The 18,295-nt window shown below is 36.7% G+C and overlaps 2 protein-coding genes across 4 annotated transcripts in view; one reads left to right on the top strand and one right to left on the bottom strand.

Annotated features, from left to right (window-relative positions):
* LOC134853364 (centrosomal protein of 135 kDa-like) overlaps positions 1 to 18,295 on the bottom strand; it is a 55,102-nt gene that overhangs the window by 20,776 nt on the left and 16,031 nt on the right. Inside the window, exons 9-10 of the mRNA XM_063869339.1 lie at positions 1,331 to 1,473; positions 556 to 694 (exon numbers count right to left, since the gene is read on the bottom strand). Coding sequence (XP_063725409.1) covers positions 556 to 694; positions 1,331 to 1,473 — 282 coding nt within the window. The remainder of the gene's footprint in view (positions 1 to 555; positions 695 to 1,330; positions 1,474 to 18,295) is intronic.
* LOC134852928 (melanopsin-like) lies at positions 3,058 to 17,822 on the top strand. 3 transcript variants are annotated; one of them, XM_063868800.1, is made up of 12 exons: positions 3,061 to 3,357; positions 3,606 to 3,679; positions 4,260 to 4,402; positions 4,470 to 4,667; positions 11,449 to 11,582; positions 11,869 to 11,947; positions 12,406 to 12,548; positions 15,197 to 15,375; positions 16,012 to 16,139; positions 16,676 to 16,869; positions 17,258 to 17,358; positions 17,621 to 17,822. In XM_063868800.1, exons 4-10 carry the CDS (start codon positions 4,492 to 4,494, stop codon positions 16,842 to 16,844), a joined length of 1,008 nt encoding a protein of 335 aa, XP_063724870.1. In that variant the 5' UTR covers positions 3,061 to 3,357; positions 3,606 to 3,679; positions 4,260 to 4,402; positions 4,470 to 4,491; the 3' UTR covers positions 16,845 to 16,869; positions 17,258 to 17,358; positions 17,621 to 17,822. The 3 variants fall into 3 exon arrangements, with proteins under 3 accessions (XP_063724873.1, XP_063724870.1, XP_063724871.1); XM_063868801.1 differs by having other exon boundaries at positions 17,600 to 17,822; XM_063868803.1 differs by lacking the exon at positions 4,260 to 4,402 and having other exon boundaries at positions 3,058 to 3,357.

The following is an 18,295-nucleotide window of genomic DNA, read 5'->3' as shown; positions in this document are numbered from 1 at the left end:
AACGATGTCAATTTAAAAAACTACAAACAAACAGCACAGGTAAGTCAGAAAACTAAAAGCAACTATTATGTAAAAAAAAACTTAAATTCAAATAAGCGAGTTACTTGGATGGTAAAAACAAAGCGAAAATATGCAGACAAAAAGTAAACCGAAAGCGACGAAGTCGAAAATCAAAAAAATGTCATTAAAAAAATTAGAAAAACATTAATAAGGCTGCACACTGAGAGAAATAGACCAATGAGCGCAAACATACGCACATACTGCATGCATGTCGTGTACTGCATGCATGCTAAAATCTGTGAACCGGAAAAGAAGTCTAGTCCCCGATTGCAATACCCTTGCTTATCTCATGGGTAAAGACCAAATAAATTTGTACATAATCTCTCGATATAAATAAATTTGTACATAATCTCTCGATTTCTTGCATTGTGTGTGCATCGGAGACACAATATAGTACAACTTTACCAATAACATTTCTCGGTACGATATACTATAGGTAATCATTTGGATAGTTTTCATTTCTGGTAAACTGGAACAGAATTGAAATGTTCTCACCATCTGAGCGTCAGTCTTTTCGCTCTCGCTCTTCCTCCACTCGGAGTGGGTTCTGTGCACCTTCTGCTGGGCATCTGTGACCTCCTTGCCCGCCATGTCCAGCACTGCCTCCTTCTCATAGTTCAGCTTGTCCGCCAAACTAGAGACACAAAAAAAAAAAAAATACTTTTCGATGCTTGAAAAACAAGATATTGCAAACTTTTTTTTAGAAGTACTTTCGGCAATACAGCCATCATCCTCTTTGGGAGAACCATAATCAACTTTGACTGCCATAAATAAAAAAGAAGGGATGAGGGTTCTAGTTCTTTTCTAGCGAAGAATGGCAATAATAGTAATATTAGGAAGAATATTCTTGATTATAGCATCACTAAAAATGAAATGAGACTGAAGGCAATGATGATACAGCTATTATGTATTTTGCAGACCCTTCGCCAGAACAGTGGCTTCCGTCATAACATAATTTTCAACCCGACAGGCAACACAATCAGTGATAAGATCTCACAGTTCACCAAAAACTAAGCTGAAATAGCCTTCGCGATTGTAATAAAAAGGAGTTTTTTTAGCTGAAACCTCTTTGAGATCTCAGCTCTTGCCTTGAACAAATTCCTATTTGCAATTTAGTCCAAAATTAAGCAAATAAATGACTGCTTAGTAAATGATTTAAGAGACACTCATAGTAAATAAGTCTCTATTGGGTCTGCAGTGAAGACCTGAGTTATGTAATTTCAACCGATTAGTTGGTTGAAACGTGATAAATGAGTGCCCTGCTACTAACTTCTCTGTGAGTTCTAGATCTGTGAGTAGTTCGTTCCTCTCCCGCGTGGCCATGTATGCCTCGTGGCTGGCATCATGCTTCTTCTCAATCGCCCTCCTCAGTCTGTCTTCTAATTCACGGTTGCTATTCTGCAGATAGTCCACCTACACACAAACACACATTAAAACATACAAAAATAAAAACAGAGGTGAAGCCGAGTTTCGCACCACATGCGATGCAGAAAATTGAAAGTAAAAACTAATGATAACAATTTGAAATTTCTGTTTCGCGAGTTTTTTAATCAACAGCAAATAAACACATAAAAAATCTACAAACAACAATTTAAGTCCAGCTTCAACTAACTTGGCTGCACTGCATTAAACTGTTCAAAATACAAGCGATGAAACCTTTTGCAAATCGCACAAAAAAACGGAACCAATATTTTCTGGAAAAAACTATAAACACAACAGCATATATTTTGACAAACCAAAAACAAATTAGCGTATAAGTAGAAAATTATATAAAACCGGATCTTAATTTGAAAATAATGAACTTTCACAAAAAAACTCCTAAAAATCAAAATCTATTAACTACTCTTTGATTGTAAAAAGTTCCCAGAAAAAGCTCGATTGAAATAAAATCAAAAAATGATTCTGCGATTTTGTTTTAAAACATTTAATCTACTCAAAATCATAGAAAAACATATCCAACAGACAGTTGGAAAATAGAAAATGAACGTAAGTAAACAGAATGATAATACTGAATTGTCGTTCTTCGAAGAACACAGTTTTTTCGTGACCTTTACCTTTTTGCTGTTCGATAGTGGAGTTTGACTTCCTTTTAACATAGGAAATGAACTCAATTTCAAAAAAATCAGTAGTCAACGCGCGAAAAAAGTAATTTTGAGCCTGAACAAATTTTAAGACTTTTCTGAAAAAAACATCATCGCGACCCATATAAGAGTCTAAATTACGTTCATCGACTTTTACTTAATCAAAAATCAAACCGCGAAAATTCGAATTTGAGCGTAAGCAAAATTTAAAATTTTTTCCTGATAAAAAACGAGAGAAAAAAAACATGAGAACATATATAAGCCTTCATGACTTTTAGGAAACTCTTTTCATTTATAAAACATTCAAACTTTTTCTTTTATGGTTCTTCGGTCTAGTGTTTAAAAGATTCACTGGAATTCAGGAGAAGAGGTTTCAAATCCCAGTCGGACTTTTTCTTTCAAAAAAGTGTTACTATGATTTTATTTTAATATGATTCAATTACTATTTTCAAATCAGCCAATTCTGTTTGAATCTCGTGGTACACAGGGTAGAGCTAGAGCAGATCAACTGATCTCATTACCTACCCTTTTCAAGCCGCTACCTAATTTTGTAATTAGTTTTTTCATCAATGTACTTCGACTTGAATTAATTTATTTTTCTGCTTCTACTTCTTTTTCCGACCGGATCAGCAGAAGGTCTGCCAAATTACTGCAATTCTATAGACACATTGTTACAAAAGGAAGACACTAGAATACTCGTCTAAATTGCTTCAAGGTATTCCAGTTGCAATTCATACTCCGGATTTAATTACTCGAATTGCGTTTTTTAATTGATTTGAGGAAATCAACCCAATACAAATTTCCCCTTAAGAACAAAATCCTTCCTCCTGCACCCCATCACATTATAAATGTTAATAGAATCTAATCTTAAATTTTCACAACCAGCCATTAATGTTCCTAATGGGTCCTTTGATCTCAAGTTCGGCCGACACTTTTCATCTTTTCTTCTAACTTAAGATTAGTTATTTTCATTAACTAAATTGGCAACCGACTGCCAATTTAACTCTTCTTGAAAGTTTGCGGCAACCATTTCTTCAAATTACGATGAAGGTAGGAAGAAGATTTTGATTATAAGTCGGATGGTTTTGCATATTTTCAAGTGTTCCTCTGCATTCTTATGGAATTATACATTCAAATGACACTCTCAGAATATAAAAGCAGTATGGCCAACTTCGTAACTCTATTTTTGGGGTTGCATCTTGCAAGAAGAACAGCAGTTGGTCAAAGCATTACTTTTTGCCGATTTTTTGCCGCAAATAAAATAAACCTAAAAATGTGATCTGTTCTGAATTCTAATATTGAAGATCTAATTTATTATACTATAACATTAAAAAGATCGAATCAATAATTTTGAAAGTATTTCTGCAAATTGGCATCCAGAATAATTTCTAGAAAAAAAAAAGATTTTTGCGTAGATGTTGATGTGAGAGATCAGAAAACTGTCTGCTTTGACCAATTCTGTAGTCGAGGAGATACAGTCAAAAACAGCGACATCATCACCATCCAGCATTCTAATTCATCTCATTTGCGCATCAAAAGTAAGTAATAAAAATCTCGTCCGTCGGCTGAAAAATGTTCGAATTCAAATAGATATTTTTTTCGCATATGAGCTGGGGCGGATCTAGGACTTTCTCTAGGGGGCCGGGGGCGGATTTTCAAGAAATTGTCGAAAACTTTGTCGACCAAATTAATTTTCCGAGCGATCTCAGAACAATACTGAAACAGTATTTTGACAGAAAATTGTGCGCCGCAGGCAAATTTTTAGAAAAAAAAGAACAGGTAAAAATGCCGCTTTCGGGTTTTTATTGGAAAATTTTGACTAAAATAAAGAGTTTTTTCTGCGCGCGCTACCCTTCAAAATTAGTATATATAAGCGCCTTTCGAAAAATTTCAGGGTTGGTCGGCCTAAAAATGATGTCATATAAAATAGTACTAAAGGGAACCCTTTGGTAGGTGAGGGGGTCGAATCCTTGATGGGGACGTCCAACCCCCTCCCCATCCTCCGCTGCATATGAGTTACGCGTTTTTTTTACAAAAAGCGTAGATTTAATTTTTACTATATTGGTTGACTTAATTTGAATTCATTTCTGTGTGCATTAACTTCCTGATGCGTTTCAGTCCACACCCAAAAACACATGTGACTGTAAATCTTGATCACTATACATCATTGAGTCAGAATCAAAAACAGTTATTATAATATTCGCCACAAAAGACAACTCGCAATAAAAGCCCACCAGCGACCTTGCATCGAAACTCTCAAGGTAATTCATTTCCAACCATTGCGAGTTGTCGCTTTTCCTAAAATTACGACTTGTCTTTTGTTACCAGCTATCGCAGAACCATCAAATACATGGCTTCGAATGGGACAATGACAACGGTGGGGATGGGGGGTTGGGATGAGAAGTGGATGGAGTCATTCTATGAACCAGTGCCAGATGGAGAACACACTATGGTGGCCATCATCCTCCTCTTCCTCACCCTCTTCGGACTCATCGGCAACCTCACTGTCATATACATATTTCTATCGTCAGTATAAATCTCATGTACTTTATAGTATCATCCTCCTCTTCCTAACCATCTTCGGACTCATCGGCAACCTCACTGTCATATACATATTTCTATCGTCAGTATATATGTCATGTATTTTATAGTATCATCCTCCTCTTTCTCACCCTCTTCGGACTCATCGGCAACCTCACTGTCATATACATATTCCTCTCGTCAGTATTAAGTCATGTATTTTAGAGTATCGTCCACCTCTTTCTCACCCTCTTCGGACCCATCGGCAACCTCACTGTCATATACATATTACTATCGTCAGTATATAAGTCATATATTTTATAGTATCATCCTCCTCTTTCTCACCCTCTTGGTACTCATCGGCAACCTCACTGTCATATACATATTCCTATCGTCAGTATATAAGTCATGTATTTTATAGTATCATCCTCCTCTTTCTCACCCTCTTCGTACTCATCGGCAACCTCACTGTCATATACATATTCATATCGTCAGTATAAAAGTCATGTATTTTATAGTATCATCCTCCTCTTTCTCAACCTCTTCGTACTCATCGGCAACCTCACTGTCATACACACATTCCTATCGTCAGTATATAAGTCATGTATTTTATAGTATCATCCTCCTCTTCCTCGCCCTCTTCCGGCTCATCGACAACCTCACTGCCATATACATATTCCTATCGTCAGTATATAAGTCATGTATTTTATAGTATCATCCTCCTCTTTCTCACCCTCTTCGGACTCATAGGCAACCTCACTGTCATATACATATTCCTATCATCAGTATATATGTCATGTATTTTATAGAATCATCCTCCTCTTTCTCACCCTTTTCGGACTAATCGGCAACGTCACTGTCATATACATATTTCTATCCTCAGTATATATGTCATGTATTTGATAGTATCATCCTCCTCTTCCTCACCCTCTTCGGACTCATAGGCAACATCACTCTCATATACATACTTCTATCCTCAGTCTATATGACATGTATTTTATAGTATCATCCTCTTCTTCCTCGCCCTCTTCAGATTCATAGGCAACGTCACTGTCATATACATATTTCTATCCTCAGTGTATATGTCATGTATTTTATAGTATCAGCCTCCTCTTTCTCACCCTCTTCGGACTCATCGGCAACCTCACTGTCATATACATATTCCTATCGTCAGTATATAAGTCATGTATTTTTTAGTATCATGCTCCTCTTTCTCACCCTCTTCGTACTCATCGGCAACCTCACTGTTCAATACATATTTCTATCGTCAGTATATAAGTCAAGTACTTTATAGTATCATCCTCCTCTTCCGACTCATCGGCAACCTTACTGTCATATACATATTCCTATCGTCAGTAAACATGTCATGTATCTTATAGTATCATCCTCCTCTTTCTCACCCTCTTCGGACTCATAGGCATCCTCACTGTCATAAACATATTCCTATCATCAGTATTTATGTCATGTATTTTATTGTATCATCCTCCTCTTTCTCAACCTCTTCGTACATCGGCAACCTCACTGTCATATACATATTCCTATCGTCAGTACTAAGTCATGTATTTTAGAGTATCGTCCACCTCTTTCTCACCCCCTTCGGACCCATCGGCAACCTCACTGTCATATACATATTACTATCGTCAGTATATAAGTCATATATTTTATAGTATCATCCTCCTCTTTCTCACCCTCTTGGTACTCATCGGCAACCTCACTGTCATATACATATTCCTATCGTCAGTATATAAGTCATGTATTTTATAGTATCATCCTCCTCTTTCTCACCCTCTTCGTACTCATCGGCAACCTCACTGTCATATACATATTCATATCGTCAGTATAAAAGTCATGTATTTTATAGTATCATCCTCCTCTTTCTCAACCTCTTCCGGCTCATCGACATCCTCACTGCCATATACATATTCCTATCGTCAGTATATAAGTCATGTATTTTATAGTATCATCCTCCTCTTTCTCACCCTCTTCGGACTCATAGGCAACCTCACTGTCATATACATATTCCTATCATCAGTATATATGTCATGTATTTTATAGAATCATCCTCCTCTTTCTCACCCTTTTCGGACTAATCGGCAACTTCACTGTCATATACATATTTCTATCCTCAGTATATATGTCATGTATTTTATAGTATCATCCTCCTCTTTCTCACCCTCTTCGGACTCATAGGCAACCTCACTGTCATATACATATTCCTATCATCAGTATATATGTCATGTATTTTATAGAATCATCCTCCTCTTTCTCACCCTTTTCGGACTAATCGGCAACTTCACTGTCATATACATATTTCTATCCTCAGTATATATGTCGTGTATTTGATAGTATCATCCTCCTCTTCCTCACCCTCTTCGGACTCATCGGCAACCTCACTGTCATATACATATTCCTATCGTCAGTATATAAGTCATGTATTTTATAGTATCATCCTCCTCTTTCTCACCCTCTTCGTACTCATCGGCAACCTCACTGTCATATACATATTCATATCGTCAGTATAAAAGTCATGTATTTTATAGTATCATCCTCCTCTTTCTCAACCTCTTCGTACTCATCGGCAACCTCACTGTCATACACACATTCCTATCGTCAGTATATAAGTCATGTATTTTATAGTATCATCTTCCTCTTCCTCGCCCTCTTCCGGCTCATCGACATCCTCACTGCCATATACATATTCCTATCGTCAGTATATAAGTCATGTATTTTATAGTATCATCCTCCTCTTTCTCACCCTCTTCGGACTCATAGGCAACCTCACTGTCATATACATATTCCTATCATCAGTATATATGTCATGTATTTTATAGAATCATCCTCCTCTTTCTCACCCTTTTCGGACTAATCGGCAACTTCACTGTCATATACATATTTCTATCCTCAGTATATATGTCGTGTATTTGATAGTATCATCCTCCTCTTCCTCACCCTCTTCGGACTCATAGGCAACCTCACTGTCATATACATACTTCTATCCTCAGTATACATGACATGTATTTTATAGTATCATCCTCTTCTTCCTCGCCCTCTTCAGATTCATAGGCAACGTCACTGTCATATACATAATTCTATCCTCAGTATATATGTCATGTATTTTATAGTATCATCCTCCTCTTTCTCACCCTCTTCGGACTCATCGGCAACCTCACTGTCATATACATATTCCTATCGTCAGTATATAAGTCATGTATTTTTTAGTATCATGCTCCTCTTTCTCACCCTCTTCGTACTCATCGGCAACCTCACTGTTCAATACATATTTCTATCGTCAGTATATAAGTCCAGTATTTTATAGTATCATCCTCCTCTTTCGACTCATCGGCAAACTCACTGTCATATACATATTCCTATCGTCAGTAAACATGTCATGTATTTTTTAGTATCATCCTCCTCTTTCTCACCCTCTTCGGACTCATAGGCAACCTCACTGTCAAATACATATTCCTATTTTCAGTATATATGTCATGTTTTTTATAGTATCATCCTCCTCTTTCTCACCCTTTTCGGACTAATCGGCAACTTCACTGTCATATACATATTTCTATCCTCAGTATATATGTCATGTATTTGATAGTATCATCCTCCTCTTCCTCACCCTCTTCGGACTCATAGGCAACGTCACTGTCATATACTTATTTCTATCCTCAGTATATATGTCATGTATTTTATAGTATCATCCTCCTCTTCCTCACCCTCTTCGGACTCATAGGCAACCTCGCTGTCATATACATATTCCTATCATCAGTTTATATGTCATGTTTTTTATAGTATCATCCTCCTCTTTCTCACAATTTTCGGACTAATCGGCAACTTCACTGTCATATACATATTTCTATCCTCAGTATATATGTCATGTATTTGATAGTATCATCCTCCTCTTCCTCACCCTCTTCGGACTCATAGGCAACGTCACTGTCATATACTTATTTCTATCCTCAGTATATATGTCATGTATTTTATAGAATCATCCTCCTCTTTCTCACCCTTTTCGGACTAATCGGCAACTTCACTGTCATATACATATTTCTATCCTCAGTATATTTGTCGTGTATTTGATAATATCATCCTCCTCTTCCTCACCCTCTTCGGACTCATAGGCAACCTCACTGTCATATACATACTTCTATCCTCAGTATACATGACATGTATTTTATAGTATCATCCTCTTCTTCCTCGCCCTCTTCAGATTCATAGGTAACGTCACTGTCATATACATATTTCTATCCTCAGTATATATGTCATGTATTTTATAGTATCATCCTCCTCTTTCTCACCCTCTTCGGACTCATCGGCAACCTCACTGTCATATACATATTCCTATCGTCAGTATATAAGTCATGTATTTTTTAGTATCATGCTCCTCTTTCTCACCCTCTTCGTACTCATCGGCAACCTCACTGTTCAATACATATTTCTATCGTCAGTATATAAGTCCAGTATTTTATAGTATCATCCTCCTCTTTCGACTCATCGGCAACCTCAGTGTCATATACATATTCCTATCGTCAGTAAACATGTCATGTATTTTATAGTATCATCCTCCTCTTTCTCACCCTCTTCGGACTCATAGGCAACCTCACTGTCAAATACATTTTCCTATCATCAGTATATATGTCATGTTTTTTATAGTATCATCCTCCTCTTTCTCACCCTTTTCGGACTAATCGGCAACTTCACTGTCATATACATATTTCTACCCTCAGTATATATGTCATGTATTTGATAGTATCATCCTCCTCTTCCTCACCCTCTTCGGACTCATAGGCAACGTCACTGTCATATACTTTTTCTATCCTCAGTATATATGTCATGTATTTTATAGTATCATCCTCCTCTTCCTCACCCTCTTCGGACTCATAGGCAACCTCACTGTCATATACATATTCCTATCATCAGTATATATGTCATGTTTTTTATAGTATCATCCTCCTCTTTCTCACCCTTTTCGGACTAATCGGCAACTTCACTGTCATATACATATTTCTATCCTCAGTATATATGTCATGTATTTGATAGTATCATCCTCCTCTTCCTCACCCTCTTCGGACTCATAGGCAACGTCACTGTCATATACTTATTTCTATCCTCAGTATATATGTCATGTATTTTATAGTATCATCCTCCTCTTTCTCACCCTCTTCGGACTCATAGGCAACCTCACTGTCAAATACATATTCCTATCATCAGTATATATGTCATGTTTTTTATAGTATCATCCTCCTCTTTCTCACCCTTTTCGGACTAATCGGCAACTTCACTGTCATATACATATTTCTATCCTCAGTATATATGTCATGTATTTGATAGTATCATCCTCCTCTTCCTCACCCTCTTCGGACTCATAGGCAACCTCACTGTCAAATACATATTCCTATCATCAGTATATATGTCATGTTTTTTATAGTATCATCCTCCTCTTTCTCACCCTTTTCGGACTAATCGGCAACTTCACTGTCATATACTTTTTCTATCCTCAGTATATATGTCATGTATTTTATAGTATCATCCTCCTCTTCCTCACCCTCTTCGGACTCATAGGCAACCTCACTGTCATATACATATTCCTATCATCAGTATATATGTCATGTTTTTTATAGTATCATCCTCCTCTTTCTCACCCTTTTCGGACTAATCGGCAACGTCACTGTCATATACTTATTTCTATCCTCAGTATATATGTCATGTATTTTATAGTATCATCCTCCTCTTTCTCACCCTCTTCGGACTCATAGGCAACCTCACTGTCAAATACATATTCCTATCCTCAGTATATATGTCATGTATTTGATAGTATCATCCTCCTCTTCCTCACCCTCTTCGGACTCATAGGCAACGTCACTGTCATATACTTATTTCTATCCTCAGTATATATGTCATGTATTTGATAGTATCATCCTCCTCTACCTCACCCTCTTTGGACTCATAGGCAACGTCACTGTCATATACAAATTTCTATCCTCAGTATATATGTCATGTATTTGATAGTATCATCCTCCTCTCCCTCACCCTCTTCGGACTCATCGGCAACTTCACGGTCATATACATATTCCTATCGTCAGTATATATCTCATGTATTCTATTATTGTTGTTATCAATTAATATAGTTATGCAATATAAAAGCAGATTGTCACTTTGTTATGCAATTGTTACTTATTTTAATGCACTTAACGTAATTCGGATGCAATTTCGGCTTCAACATATGGCGGTTTGTTGATTATCCGCCATTTTCATCATCTACATCTTCTGCATTGCCTGAGCTTTAGATTAAGATATGGATTAAACCGTTCCTGAAAAGTTTTGAGTGTTTAGGGATAGCTTGGAAAAACTACGAATTCGACTATAAAAGAAAATCAATAATCCTATAGATTTTTAACAATCTACTGTTTACCTTATCTCCGATTAAAAATATATCTCAATTAATTTTGTAATTTTCTCATCTAAAACAGGGCTAGACATTCTATTAGTGCTAACCGTCAGTTTAGAATAAATTTCCAATGGTAGGCAGAGGTTCATAGTTGTGGGCTTGGCGAAAAATTGATGTCGTAAGCTAGTTCTTAAGGGGATCTGTGGGATTCTTAAGATTGTGGGATTCCTGGGGCGAGTAGGCGTCATCAGCACTCCAAGAAACTCTCCCCCTCTCAATTAGCTACTGCTCTTGAGAGATCAGAACTATTCATCGCCACTTCTATCTTAACTACTCTACTTGAGACATTTGAGTTAATAATCTTAACTACTCTAACTACTCTACTGTGTTTACTCCATTTAGGACTAAGAGTCTGCGCACTCCTAACAATGTGCTGCTGGTGAATCTGTCCCTCATAGACCTCATCATGGTCCTCACCTGCCAGCCCATGTTCATGATCTCCAGCTTCGAGAAGGAGTGGATATTCGGAGATTTCGGCTAGTACTGCGTCATCACTGTCACTACATCTATCTAATTATAACTCTTTCTCTTTATCTTTTACTCCACGCAATCACTCACACACTTTTTAGAGGATAAAAGCAAAAAAGATGAAACCTTTATTGAGTCCACTCGAAGCAACACAACTCATCTTTCATAGTATGGCCAAGCTTTAGAGAGTATAATTGAAAACATCTGAAAACGATCAGCAGAACTTTACAAGTCTTCTAGTTTATTTTCTAATCTAACGTAGCTTAATCTAACTTATTGACTGTCCTATTTCAGCTTGTGACGTGTATGGTGCCTTCACCTCCTTCGGTGGCTGTGGCTCCATAATCGCCATGACGGCCATAGCATATGACAGGTACGTACACTTACTCAAACTTTTACTCCTTGTTTTTTCTAACTTGCCTTGCTCAAACAAAAAATTGCATTTCACAATTTGGCAAACTTACTGTTTTCCTCAAATTTTGAATGGAAAGATTTGTTGGTCTCGAAGCTTTACAGTTATAGTGATCCTCTGTGGACAACGAAAAGTTCTACAAAAACAGCTACACTAAACTGCTATTAACTATCTTAAACTAACCAATTTCGTGTCTCTCTCTCGGTTAAAACAATATAACATAAAAGGTGTGATCGCTCATTTTAAACGGGTGGAGTAACAACTCAGAGTCCAAAAAATTAACCAAAAAAACTGCAAATAGGTCTTAACCACGAGCACAACAAAAGCGGTTCTCCGTAAACAGCTCGTATGCTGTTTCTTTACCTTATAGATCAATGTTCTTAAATGTAATTCGACCAATGTGTGGTGTGTTTCTATAGGTACATAATGATCTGTTTCGCGGCGGATGCCAACCGGATAGCGAGTATCTCCCGCTCTGTGCGCATTGCGGCCATGGTCTGGCTCTACACTTCGCTCTTCGCCATTCTGCCCTCATTCGGCATCGGTGGATTCGTCATGGATGGTAATAAAAGAGAAAGCAGAACAATTAATGCTCTAATTGACCCTGTAACGAAATATGAGTTTGCCTTTCACCATTCCAAACTCATCTACCCTTTTTGGTATGATGGCATCTTAAGGATTAGCGTGCGGAGAAAAATTACAGATTTAGCGAAAGTGACGTTTTCCGTTATACGGCCCAAAATACTAAAATTTGTTTTTTTATGATGCTCAACAAATTTTCTTTCGGTGGAATTAGTTTTAACCAATCACATTTGAGCAGTAAGATAGCTCCAACTTTGAAACAATCAAAAAGATCATTTTTCCCGACTAGTGTCTTAATAATGGTAACATTTCGGAACATTTCCACGAAAATCGCAATTACTTCAACACAGAGGCGGAGCTTCGCTTCGCAAACACTAGCCGGAACACGACAAAAGCAGCTCTATAAAAAGCAATAAGAAGAATAGAAATAAGCCTCGAATGATTAAAAATTTAAATAATTAAAAGTCTGAGATTCGAACCTGCGACCTACAGATTAATAACCTCACACACTAACCACTCAGCTACGGAGTCTTAATAGGACCCAAAAACTAGCCACAAATAAAGAAGAGAACAGATGCTAGGCAATTTCCACTGCCACAATTTCCAATTCAATTTCCAAATAAGTGAACACATTTAATGAACACTTTTATTAGCGAGTTAGGTAATCGCTAGTGTAAACATAAATATCGATCTGTTCTTTTGTAATACGTGCATTTGAAAATTGGTGCCTACGAAGCGTACAGGTGGTAAATGGCCTTTGAAAAACCATAATGACTCAGGTAAAGAAACCTCGAATTGGTAAAACCGGCAAATTAACAACCGGCAAACACTGGTCACAAATCAAGCAGCTATATATGCTAAAAAATTGCTATGTTATGCAGCAAAGGTGGCACCAAATACCAATAGACACAATTTTGCAATTAGTTTGGAATATAACAAAGTGAAGGTATCTACACTAATTTTGCATGTAATAAATTGAAAAGCATAGAGCCACATTATGTTTAAATTATGTATTTCAAAAACTTGCGAGATATATTGAATTGAAAGACTTCTGAAATCGAGTTTTCATTAACGTTATGTATTAAAAAAGTATTCATCCGTTAACTTATTATTATTATTCGAATGTCAGAGCAATGCATTTAAAAAGCCGTAAAGTTGTCCCAAGAGTGGCACCAATACTCGCGAATTAGTTAAGAAAAAAAATTAGTCGTAGTATAACACTAACGCACACTTAAGTTCGCAAGTGTAAGCAATATTGAAATTTTAGTTGCTCGTTGAGATTTTTTGTTTTTTTATCAGATGAAACCTAGCTTAAACAACGCAACTAAAAAAACATTGTACTGTTTTGAAAAAGTTTATCAACTTTAGCAAAATAATTTGACGTGAACTTATCAAAGTCAATCAGAGAAAAGTGAACTTGGCTCTTTTCCAGTTTCCACCCGCCTCGTAAAATTGCAAAATTAAGCTGCTCAAAAAATGTTCACACGGCATTTTACATGTAAAAAAAAGTTGTAAACATCTGTTCACGCTGACACGCTTTGATGCAGTTTATAACATCAAAAGTAATTTCAAAAAGACTTTCAACAATTGAATTTCAGAATAAATCAAAGGGGGAACTGGAAAAGAGCCGTCACTTGAGCTTGAATAACTTTTCAGACTGAAAAAAAACTGAAATAAAAACGGAAAAAACCAACGCGAGCTATATTAGTTCTATTACCTTTATTGACAGTTAATAACAACATCACTTATTTCTTTTAACTTATATATAAAGACAGAGACGATGATGCACAGAGACGATGAGACAGGCAAGAACCAAATAGACAACCAAAAAAAAAAAATGGCAAGCTCTGAAAAGCAAATTGAAAACATAGCCAACAGACAGTTATAAAAGTTTTAATGAGCGCAAGGAAACAGAAAAAAGTCTTATTTTTGAACTTTCGAACTTCAAAGTAAACAAAATATTAGCTTAATGCACTTCGAATTTCAAGACAAATCTATGATAACTCTTCTGAATCAACAGAAAAATCAACAGAAAAAGTCTTGATTCCGCTGGGAAATCTAAACATTAAGATTCAATATCAAAACTAGAAATCGTTCAGGTTTTTGCGTCATTTCTAGGAGAGCGCAACTTTACTAACTTATATCAGATGAAATTGAATTGTTTTTGAAAAATGCATATTTACCAAAATGCAATAACAAATACATTAATATGTACGAATGCACATTTGTAGCTATTAGTGCATTTTATCTTGAAGTAGAAAATTTTTTTAAAACGGCTCTGCCCCACGTGCTTTAAATTTTAGTAACTCTAGCAATCAACAACGCAGCTACCGTTGATATTAAAAAGACAATTATATTCAACAAAAATGCAACCCAATCAAACTATTTCAACCGATACTGAACCTCCAACCTGTAGATTAGGAGTCTCACATAATGGCAGCTTCGAAATAAACTATCACTAGTCGCCAAAAAATTAGCTTAGACGCTATCAAATTGCCAATGATTGAAATTACATAAGTGCCACCAAATGAGCATATTTATTTGCAAATTGTTTGGGAAAAAAGTTGCTTCGTAGTATTACACTACACTCGACGTGTAAAACGGAACTTCGCTTGACTGTTTTCCTAGGCTACATGACCAGTTGCACGTTCGACTACGTCACTCAGGACCTGACTACTCGCAGCTTTGTGATCTTCATGTACATCATGGTGTTCATGGCCCCCATGCTACTCAACATCTACTTCTACTACTCAATCTTCGAAACCGTCAGGAACTCCTCCGCCTCCGACAAGAAAGAGAAGAAACAGGTACTCGTATTAAACGACAAAAGGGGGAAACTAGCTTCACTTACGATACTACACAAACACAGCACTAGAAGATAGCTGATGGAAAATGAGACAAAAACCGCTAAGTCGAAAACAGACAGTTGGAAAAGTATCAACGAAAAGCTAAAAAATAATAAAAAATATAACACGCTTTACGAATTTCAAGAAAACTTTGTTTGGGAATTTTTTGGATAAAATGAACTCAATTTGAGAAAACGGGATCTATAGGTAAAATTTTTGTTCGCTGGGAAATCTGAAAATTGAATTCCATTTTCGAAGTTAGAAGTTGATCACGTTTTTCGTGAGGTCACCTTTACACGTTTGCTGTTCAATAGCGGAGTTTGCCTTCCTTTTAACGAAAAACCTACATTAGGAACTGAACTTAAATATACACCAAAACTCAAACCTCAAAAAATCATATTTGAAAGTCAACAAACTTTCAGACTTTTTTCTTAAAAAAAACTAAAACCATCAGGACCTTATATAAGATGCATCACTAAGTTCATCGACCATCTAATTGAAAAAATAAGGTAGCATGTGTAATTTGATGTACGAGTTTAACGACCGGGCCATAAATGGCTATACAGCTAGTGAAAAATGTGTGCATGTGTTGTTTAGCAAAGCAAAGAGTTGGCGATTGCGAAGGTGGGTCTGACGTGCATCGTGTTCTTCGGAATAGCATGGACTCCTTACGCACTCATAGCTCTGGTCGGACAGTTCAGCGGACCAGAGAACATTCCGCCAAGGTCAGTTAGACAGACAGACAAAATATGAACACGATAGACTCTCGACGTCTGAACCTCATTCATGACTTGAACTACTTGTTTCAAAACAGACGACATAGAGCAATATTGGAAATTCCTTAGCTGCTGAATTAAACTTACTGCAAAATAAAAATTGCGTTTTTCATTTGAACGCCAACCGGTTAAAAAGAAAGCAAAGGAGTTTCAAACTTAAATCTGGAGCTAATCAGATCGGAGACAGAAAACAGACTTTTCAAAAATTTTTGTATTCGAAGAAGATTCTCTCAATTAAGAAATTTCAAATTATTGAGACAAATTTGATTAATTGTAACAAAGGAAAAATAACTATTCCCAGAACAGAAAACTAGACCAGTTTAATTTTTTTTCTGGTAAAACTGAAATGAACTATTTTCGAGAAAAATGAATGTCAAGCTATATTACACAAAAAAATTTTTTGAACTCTTCTAGTTTCTTCCAAAACATCGCCTGCCCATGCTTTAACTTGAGTTCAAAACTGAACTGTCTTATTTTTCATTTAGACTGTCAACTCTGCCTGCTCTGTTTGCGAAGTCTAACTGTGTGTACAACGCATACATCTATGGGTTCATGCACCCCAAGTACAAGTACCAGATCAAGAAAAGATTCCCTTGCTTCAAAGACCCCATAGAAGGCAGCACCACTGGCGTCTCGCAGTCCACTGGGCACTGAGGGGGGTGGGAAAACTTACAACACGGTTAGTTTAGTGGGGGGACGTTGACGGGTAGTCTAATGACAACCGATGATCAAAGTCCTTGAAAGAGTGCATAACTTACTGATTTTTTGCCTATTTTTCAGTTTTTTAATAATTGCGTATGCTAGGCAGGCATAATTTGCGGACAATCGAGAAGGGAATCCGCCTATTTAGTGCTTTTCTTACTATGACAAACTTTAGGTCTCAAACATTCGATCAAAAACTATTCAGCCAGTTTCCTGCTCAGATGTTTTTTTAGCTGAATCACAAGTTCAGCCATGAATTTAACCTTCTATCGGTAATTATTTTTATCCAAAATTCGGCGAGTTGAGGCGGTTGTTATCTTGTAACACTAGTGCACTTCGAAACACGACTTCGTAACAATTTCTAGGACCTGGCACAACAGAAATGGACGACACGGCAAATGTATGAGGCAACTTTTGGATTCACGACAGCCAATTGGGATGCGATGACCGGACAGTTCACTGAATTGTAGTTTTAAAGATATCGAGAAACAAGAACATTTTAAGATATACTATATTTTAAATTGCTTTCTTTCTCGATATCCAACAAGTAAATTTTTTTCGGAGATGAGAGAAAAACTGTCACCCTTCGTATTTATTACGGTACAAAAACATGCTAAAAAATCTTGAAAAAAAAACACTTAAGGCGATACAAAAATGGTACTGGTAATTATACAAAAAAAACATAATTGAAAAAAACTATGAAACAGTGCTGTGATATAATTATCCAGGAAACAGGTCAAACTCGACTGATACACTCAAACTGCCACAGCGACTAAGGAACTCTAACTGGACTCTTTTTTTACTCCGGTGATCCCAAGATGACCCTTCCCTATCTACCATCATCTATCGGCATGCCAATCAACAACAGCGACAACAACATCAACATCACAGCATGCTAACTTTTCATTCTTTAATTCAACTTTTCCTTCATTCTCATTTTCTTCCAGACTAGGCTTCTCAGTTTCTGTACCTGTAACTAACCACCCATTAATTTTCGTCTATTGAAATCATCAAGGACGTTAAATTAAAGTCAAGACACAGAGGCGAAGTTGCACTTCGCATAAACAAGCAAAAATATTTCCGACAACGCTACTGGGAAAAACTGAATGAGAAAAAACTTTGAGTCAACAAAATTTCTGAAGTGACGCACGCTAATTATGAGTCTACATAAATGCTAAGTGACGCAAGCCAATTATAACGCATTAGCAGAACCAGTCAATTTGAAAAAAATATACATTAACTAAATAACAAGCTTCAATTTACAGAGCGGATGCATTTTAATTATTATACGTAAAAATTCATTAAAAACATCCGACCCTGCCCAGGTTCGAACCCTCTTAATTAATTTCGGGTCTCCTTCCCTACCTCTACGCTACAAATCCACGATAGCTTGAAGCTAAAGT

The sequence above is a fragment of the Symsagittifera roscoffensis genome, chromosome 8 (assembly GCF_963678635.1).
Source record: "Symsagittifera roscoffensis chromosome 8, txSymRosc1.1, whole genome shotgun sequence".
NCBI classification, from domain to species: Eukaryota; Metazoa; Xenacoelomorpha; order Acoela; family Convolutidae; genus Symsagittifera; species Symsagittifera roscoffensis.
The sequence above is the reverse complement of the archived record's forward strand: the minus strand, read 5'-3'. Positions and strand labels throughout refer to the sequence as shown.

What these genes read in the sequence shown, in the direction of transcription:
- LOC134852928 (XM_063868803.1), top strand. Translation starts at nt 4,492, where the DNA reads ATGGCTTCGAATGGGACAATGACAACGGTGGGGATGGGGGGTTGGGAT. An exon ending in GTCATATACATATTTCTATC is followed by an intron (nt 4,668 to 11,448) that starts GTCAGTATAAAT and finishes TACTCCATTTAG; the next exon opens with GACTAAGAGTCTGCGCACTC. An exon ending in ACAAGAAAGAGAAGAAACAG is followed by an intron (nt 15,376 to 16,011) that starts GTACTCGTATTA and finishes TGTGTTGTTTAG; the next exon opens with CAAAGCAAAGAGTTGGCGAT.